This window comes from Guillardia theta, assembly GCF_000315625.1.
Source record: "Guillardia theta CCMP2712 unplaced genomic scaffold GUITHscaffold_94, whole genome shotgun sequence".
Classification (NCBI taxonomy): Eukaryota; class Cryptophyceae; order Pyrenomonadales; family Geminigeraceae; genus Guillardia; species Guillardia theta.
The window spans coordinates 68,990-76,467 of record NW_005434580.1 but is presented as its reverse complement, the minus strand read 5'-3'; the positions used below and the strand labels follow the sequence as shown (position 1 = coordinate 76,467).

The 7,478-nt window shown below is 52.4% G+C and overlaps 3 protein-coding genes across 3 annotated transcripts in view; 2 read left to right on the top strand and 1 right to left on the bottom strand.

The window, feature by feature from the left end:
- The window catches only part of GUITHDRAFT_165462 (hypothetical protein), a gene marked incomplete at its 3' end in the record, with an annotated part of 2,970 nt that extends 1,152 nt beyond the window's left edge, over positions 1-1,818 (top strand). The window contains exons 6-12 of the mRNA XM_005824419.1: positions 209-274; positions 411-470; positions 648-706; positions 1,086-1,122; positions 1,257-1,303; positions 1,359-1,539; positions 1,804-1,818. Coding sequence (XP_005824476.1) covers positions 209-274; positions 411-470; positions 648-706; positions 1,086-1,122; positions 1,257-1,303; positions 1,359-1,539; positions 1,804-1,818 — 465 coding nt within the window. The remainder of the gene's footprint in view (positions 1-208; positions 275-410; positions 471-647; positions 707-1,085; positions 1,123-1,256; positions 1,304-1,358; positions 1,540-1,803) is intronic.
- A 604-nt stretch (positions 1,819-2,422) lies between these two features.
- Positions 2,423-3,283, bottom strand: GUITHDRAFT_154948 (hypothetical protein). The gene has a single exon (XM_005824418.1). It carries the CDS (start codon positions 3,165-3,167, stop codon positions 2,472-2,474), a length of 696 nt encoding a protein of 231 aa, XP_005824475.1. The 5' UTR covers positions 3,168-3,283; the 3' UTR covers positions 2,423-2,471.
- A 2,031-nt stretch (positions 3,284-5,314) lies between these two features.
- Positions 5,315-7,478, top strand: part of GUITHDRAFT_97244 (hypothetical protein) — a gene marked incomplete at its 5' end in the record, with an annotated part of 2,659 nt that continues 495 nt past the window's right edge. Inside the window, 7 exons of the mRNA XM_005824417.1 lie at positions 5,315-5,474; positions 5,533-5,681; positions 5,738-6,253; positions 6,301-6,389; positions 6,725-6,851; positions 7,182-7,268; positions 7,315-7,401. Of these exons, the coding sequence (XP_005824474.1) occupies positions 5,315-5,474; positions 5,533-5,681; positions 5,738-6,253; positions 6,301-6,389; positions 6,725-6,851; positions 7,182-7,268; positions 7,315-7,401 (1,215 nt within the window). The remainder of the gene's footprint in view (positions 5,475-5,532; positions 5,682-5,737; positions 6,254-6,300; positions 6,390-6,724; positions 6,852-7,181; positions 7,269-7,314; positions 7,402-7,478) is intronic.

Below are 7,478 nucleotides of genomic sequence, written 5' to 3'. Positions count from 1 at the left end.
CCCCTTTTTCCGTTTCGTCCGTTTCCTCCCTCCCTCCCCTCCCTCCCTCCTCCCTCCCTCCCTCCCTCTCTCCCTCCTCTCCCTCCCTCCCTCCCTCCCTCCCTCCCTCCCTCCCTCCCTCTCTACCCTTCTCCCATTCCGTTTTTCTCCCATCCTCCACTCCACACTTGTGTGCTAGTATTCCTTTCTTGTTGATGCTTCCCTGCAGGTGACGGGTCAGCGGTCTGTTGTTCCTCTTTTTGGAATCGGCCTAGGACTCGATCCCTGCCCTCAGGTCTGCTTGCCTCCTGTCTTCTGCTCCGGGCTCCTGCCGCCCTCTCGCTCCTGCTCTTTGTCATTCCTCCCCTCTTGCAGCCTCTTTCATCTTTGTCTACCTGCTGTTGCCGTTGGTGAGGAACATCTTGCATCAGGGAGGAGTCGTTCAGATGCTTGTTCCTGGAGGAGCAGCTGCACAGAGTGGCGAGATCGGGGTAAGAGAAGCTGAAGGGGACAGAGGGGAGGGGAGAGAGAGGGAGATAGGCGAGTACACTTGCTTCATGCGTGAGTCAAAGTGAAGGAGAGAAGGATGAGTTCCAGCGTGAGAAGAAGAGAGGAAAGTTGGAGAGATGGGTTGGGATGCAGAGGGTTCTTGAGCATGAAAGCCGCAGGTTGGGGATGTTGTTGTTAGTGTAAATAATGAGAGAATCATCGGGTGGACGTCGACAAGGTTGAGAACGCGATCCTCCATCCTCTCTCCTCCTCCACCTTCCCCTTCTCCTTCTCCCTCGCCTCCTCCTTTTTCTTCTCCTTCTTCTCCTTTTTCTTCTCCTCCACCTTCTCTTTCTCCCTCTCCCTCTTCCTCTCCTCCTCCTTCTCCTCCTTCTCCTCCTTCTCCTCCTCCTCCTTTTCTTCTCCCCCACCCTCTCCTTCTCTTCCTCCATCTTCTCCTTCTCCTTCTCCTTTTTCTTTTCCTTCTCCTTCTCCTTCTTCGTCTGGTCTTGCTCCCCGTCCTGCTCTCAGTCTTTTCTCGAACTTGTTCAACCAACGAACCGTTTTCCTTCCCTCCCCTTCTTGCTCTCAAACTTTCCTTTAACGTCATCTTGTAGGCTTCGCAACTGCTTTCTTGGTCCGTTCGGCACAAAGGTGAAGAGGAGGAGGATGTCACCGCAAGGCTTACCTTTCTAACTCTGTCTTCTCTTTTCTCCCTGTCTCCTCCTCATATCTTTATCTACCTTCTTCCTCACTTATACATCCTCCTCCTGTCCTCCTCACTCCAGATCTCCTTGGGGATCATCAAGGCCACTCAACATCCTCTCGAAGACGGGTCCCTTGCCTTCTCTTCCTCCTCCTCTCCTCTCCACTCATCGTTCCTGCTCCAGGCTCCTCCACCTCCAGCCTGTCGACCTCGTACGAGGAGGAGGCGTTCTCATGAAGTGGTATGAGAGACCACCTCGGGGATTCTTCGGAGGAGCGCGAAGGGCATCTCCTTCCCTCCCCTCTCCCTCCACCACCTTGTCGGAGATTCCCAGCAGCGAGAGGCCGGAGGATGGAGAAGGGCAGGTGAAGAGAGAGACGGAACGAGAAAGGGAGGGAGCAAGTGGAGGGGGATCGAGCGATGGAAGGGGAGAGAATGATGGAGGATCGGGCGCAGCGGTGTGTGCGTGCGTGTTTGTTTGGGGGAGGTAGTGTGGGGGGAGCGAGGAGGGGAGGAGGGGAGGAAGGAGGATAAGAGATGACGATAGAGCAGGAGGAGGATTTCAGCTGCATAATTTGTTACGAGAACCTCAAATTCGAGGATGGAAACGCTGTCTCCCTGCCTTGCAGGTGAATTCTGTGTGAACCTGCCTTGCTCGCCATTCTCATGCTGGACTTGCTTCCTGTTGTTTGCGGCAGACATCTCTTTCATTTCCACTGCATCCGCGAATGGTTTCATAGGAATGCTTCTTGTCCTGTCTGCAAGGTAACTCGTTCATCTCTCAAGACTAAGAACTCAATTTGCAACAAGTTTGAAATTCCGGGCGTTCTCAACCTCCACCGTAACAACTCATTCATTTTGGTGCGCAACAAAACTGATGATGAATGAGATGATGATAATGGAGATGATGATGATGATGATGGAGATGATGATGATGATGATGATGATGCAATGACATCATGATCGTGACGACCAATCAGACAACTTTTATGATATCTCACATCTCAGAACAACGCGATCACCATGGAAGAATGGCAGGAGCTGCGGCGATTCCGCATGTAAGGTTTGAAAGTATCTTTCCTGTTTCTGATGCTTCTGTAGAATTCAGTACAGTTCTCTGTTGCGGATGCCAGACTGTGTTATACAATGAAGGCAATTAGAAGACATTGAGGAGATTAACTGTTTAGTACAGTCTTCAACATCCTACATGCAGTTTCGCAAGTAATAAATCAACAAATCATTCCAGAGCAGTGTGATCCAATCAGTTTATTGGAACGAATAGAAACTAGTTTACAGTTTACAAGCGAAGAGCACTGAGGGTGTTGCTCAGATCAAAATTCTCAACCTCAAAATCAGCAATCTTGTGCCTTGGGGTTGTCTTGACGTCGATGTTGTAGTCGAACAGCTCATCGTCTCCGCTCTGGGAATCCTGCATCTCCTCATCGGAGATCTCCAAGTCCTTGTCAGGACTGTCCCTTCCTGAGTTGGATGAGATCTTGACCTCCAGTGCGGTGTGCGCGCTAGGAACCCGCATGCTCTCAACGAGAGGATCCTTGATCTCCAAATCGAGCCCTTCCTGGGTGGGGAAGATGAGCAGCTCGATACGATCCACTCCGGTGGTCGTTGGCTTCGATTGGAAGGCCAAGATCAGGATCCCATTGCCAACAGGGCGGGGGAGAGTGAGAAACACTCTCTTGTTCTCATGCAGTGCCGTACGAGCTGCCGCGCAGAGGCTCTTGTTTCCTCCCACGCAAGAATCAATAGACCTCAGCATCCTTCCAGTAATCCTCGACGAGCTCTTGCCAAGCAATGCAGTGGCAGGGCCATCGACGCTAGTAATAAAGAATGGTTCAACCGGTTCCAACAATACGCGTCCCTTTTGAGCGAGCAGGCCCAAAGGCATGCTCTCCACAACCTCCTCCACGCTCTGTCTCCGCGCATGCTTGGAGCCAGGATGGATATGCTCTACAGTTTTCGCCCTCATCTCACACATAGTAAATGTTGTCGGTGAATATGTTCCTTTGTTTGCTCCCTCAAAACAGCAATCTTTAACTGTTCACACCGTTCACTGTTCTTGTCCTTGTGCTGAACTACGTTCCAATTTCCTTTCGCTGTCCTCTTCTGTCGTTCCGTCAACCCAACCCTTAGATATATTCTCCTCCCCCACCCCTACCCCCTTTTAGCTCACCAATACACCACCCTCTTCCTCCTCCACCCCATCTTTGTAAAAACTGGGACATTTATCACCCGTCATCTCCAGCCTATTTTACTGGAAGAATAACCCGTACTGGTAGACCCCACGAACCATTCCTGTACCCACCCTCTGGATCAAACAGAACCAAACAGACAAACCCTAGCTACCAACCACTTCACTGGGACATGTGACCCACCCTACGATTTGATTCTACCTCCTTCGTCTTCACCCCCATTATTAGGTTTGAATACCCTACCTTTTCTCTGAAGCATGATGATATGACCCTCAAGTACCCCATCAAAATCTTGAAAACCAATCGTTGTCCTCATGGGGTCTAGAAGGTATGGTGGTACCAATTTAATATCAGTAGTAATTTAGGAGTGAAACTGCTAAATCTTGCATTTTCAGCTGGAGGCCAATGATGTCACGTTACCTGCAAAACATCAGGGTAGGGTATGATTTGGTTGACTATCTACCGGGTACTTTGATAGAGCATTTTGGGGTTATGGTATGTTTCAAGAACAATGTAGGGGGTGAAGTAAAAATGGTGGTGCACGGATGTTGTGTCCGAGCAGCCGCCATGTAGTAATATAAGTTATACATGAATCCAACAAATGTATGTTCGAATCCCTGGTCGTTCAAACGATGGGGTTTTTGCTGAGGGGGAAGAAGTCTGTCAGCAGTTGCGAGTTGACTTAATCAACAAGTGATAGCCTTTCGAACAAGGACCCCTTTCGAAGTGAACCCCCACGATCCCATGAATATCTGCATACAATGACCGGTGGTAACCCTCGCTAGCGAGAACCTTCCATCTTTGTCCGTGCTTCTAGGGGCGCAAGAGATGAGCCCCCTTTAACCCCTGAAAATAAATTTTGAAATCGTATGCTCAAGGTTTCGATATAAGACCACGATGTTGAACAATTTTATCCAATTTCAAATCAGGCCGTGAGCACAATTTTTTGTTCCTTGGAGACCGTGCGTTAACTGCGGCTTCCAAATTAAAACCGTTGAGATTTAAGTTTCATATCAGTTAATTTAGGCAAATCTAGCTAATTTAAGGCTCATCTCGCCTACCTCCGAACCGACGCTACAGCGGCCCAACAAGATCTGGACGTGACACTTTTTAACGTCCAAGTGGATGTTTAACGTTAAAAAGCATGGTTTAACGTCAATGCGTCACACAATCAACATTAAAATTGATCACCTGAGGCGCACTCGGGTCTTCAAGTGCCCGGTCATCATCACGATCGGCAGAGCCGTCAGGCTTCTCCAGCGGCCCGGCCTTTCGACATAGGTACCTTTCATCATTAGTCAACTTTCAGGAATTCGCCACCGCCTCAGATTTGCTCTGAAGAGCCACTTCCGGTGGCAAAAGTTTACTCAAAGTTAAGTTAAAGATCAGTACGAGGACAATCAGGAGAGTACTACGGCGCGGCCCGCCGGGCCGGCCGGACTCCGACACGGTCTGGTCTGGGCCGGCCCGGGCCCCGGGCCCAATCGGCCCAAGGCGGCCGGGCCGGGCGGCACTGAAGTATCTGTCGGAAAAGGTTGCAACCGGAGTCAGAGGACCCGAAAGGCTCCAAAATCGCAGCGTTTGGCCTTGCCTTGCAAGGGTGCCCGGATTCCATGTCAGCGGTGTAGCGCAAGGGGCTGGAGGGAACAGAAAGTGCGAAGCTAGAAGGCGAGACATGGCAGAAGTGTATGAGATGTAGCAATGTAGGAAGAAGGCAAAGTGATAAAGAACACCTCTGAACCAATCTATCTTGAGAACCAAGGAAGGTAAATATCATAGTTGTAAGACGCAAACTGGGACTAGATTTTCAAACGGAGTGGGAAAGAGGGAGCTTCAAGCTTGAGAATTGACAGTCTAAATGAAGCACATAAAAAGATGATTCAGACTCGCTGCCATGGTACAAGTAAGAGTGACGCTGCTGATTCGATTTCAGATGCCTCCAAGCACTCCATTGCAAGCTTCGAAGGTTGACGTCTCAAAGAAGGCATGGGAGCAGAGCCCACCACTGCACAACAGATGGCATCCCGACATTCCTCCTGTTGCAACCATCCGAGAAGGGCAGCTCTTCCGAGTTGAAACGATAGACTGGACAGGTATCCTCGCTCGTGCTGAGAGAAGCATGTCCTTGGTGGTGACTTGTCGGACTGGCAGGTGGGCAGATCAAAGACGACGACTCGTCTGACGACATCAAGCATGTCGATCTCAATCAAGTTCACTACCTGTCAGGACCCTTCCGAATCGAAGACGCTGATGCCAAGGCAGCTATGCCAGGGGACATCCTGGTCGTGGAGATCGTGGAGGTAGGACGTGCACGTCGTCCCTTCCTCCCTTGCGCTGCCCCTGACTGTCATCCTAGCTCGGACCTCTGCCCGGAGACGAGTGGGGCTTCACCGGCATCTTTGACCGAGACAATGGCGGCGGGTTCTTGACTGATCACTTCCCAGCGGCAGCCAAGGCGATCTGGAACTTCGATGGGATGTTCGCGCATAGCCGCCACATCCCCGGTGTCCGCTTCCCAGGCCTTATCCACCCCGGGCTCATCGGGACTGCCCCGTCCCATGAGCTCCTAGCGATCTGGAACGAGAGGGAGAAGAAGCTGGTGGAAGGAGGCGAGAAGAGTACTACCCTCTGCGGATGCCTTCACACGAGGCCCCTCGCGTGCTTGCCCGAGCCGAAAGGAGCGTTGCTGGGAGGGGTGCCCAAGGGGAGCCCGCAGTGGGAGAAGATGGCAAGTGAAGCAGCCCGAACAGTTCCCGGACGGGAGAACGGAGGCAACTGCGACATTAAGAACCTTTCTAGAGGGTGCAAGGTTTACTTCCCTGTCTTCGTGGAGGGAGCGAACTTGTCTATGGGAGACATGCACTTCTCTCAGGTGACCAGCAGAGTGTGAGAGGGTGCGGCGGCTGAAGAGGCTGGCAGGGGGATGGAGAGGTTTCGTTCTGCGGAGCTATCGAGATGAGCGGCTTCCTTGTTCTCAAGACCGAGATCATCCGCAACGGGATGGAAATGTGAGTGGAGCCAAGTTAGAGGGCAAGAGAGAAGGAGCTGAAGGAGAGGGGATAAGGAGCGAGGAAGCCAACGACAGCGAAAGGGAGGGAGAGCCAGAGTGGGCGAGGGAGCAAGGGAGCGAGGAGAGGACTGAGGGATGGAGGGAGCAAGGGCGAGACGGAGCTTCGGAGCGAGGGGAGGGGGCGAGGGAACGAGGGGAGCGAGGGACGGACGGAGGAGGGGCGGACGGAGGGAGAGCGAGACTTCAGAGCAAAAGGAAGGGAGGGAGGGAGAGCAGAGTCAGCGAGTTCTCCGTCCTCGCTACTCGCTGTGCTTGACACGCTCGCTCTCGAAGGTACATGACCCCCATGGGGCCAACGAAGCTTCACGTGAACCCGATCTTCGAGATCGGCCCGTGCGAGCCTCGTTTCTCCGAGTGGCTCGTCTTTGAAGGCATTTCGGTCGATGAGTCCGGAAAGCAGGTCGACCTGCAAAGTCCCCTGAAATCCCTCTCCTCTTCCTCCTCTTCCTACATCACACCTTCCTCTTACCCTCTAACCATCCCCCTGACCCCCCCCTCCTCTTCCTCCCCTCCCTCTCCTCTCCCTCTCCTTTTTCTCCCCTACATCTCACCTTCCTCCCGCTCTCCTTTCACCCTCCTGTCCCTCCCCTACAGCTTCCGTACCTTTCACCCACCTTCCTTTCTTCGTCCCTTGCTCTGCTCTGCCCCCTTTCTCCCTCCCGTATCTCTTGTTTTCCTTTGCTCTTTCTCTCCCTATCTTCCCGTCTCTCACGCCATCTTTGACCTGCAGCATTTTCTCGACGCCTCCGTCGCCTACAAGCGCGCCGTTCTGAACGCCATCGACTACCTTTCAAAGTTCGGGTACTCAAAGGAGCAGGTGTTGATACATAAACTTGAACTCCTCCTCCTGACCGATGCCCCAGGTCTACCTGCTCCTCTCCTGCGCCCCAGCTGAGGGCAGAATCTCGGGCATAGTCGACGTACCGAACGCAGTGGCAACGCTGGCAATTGTGAGATGCTCTTGATCCTCTCCCTCCACCCTTTCGTTACCCTCTCCTCCTCCTCCTCCTCCTTCTTTATTACGGAC

Coding starts and splice junctions, on each gene's coding strand:
- GUITHDRAFT_154948 (XM_005824418.1), bottom strand. CDS start 3,167: ATGTGTGAGATGAGGGCGAAAACTGTAGAGCATATCCATCCTGGCTCC.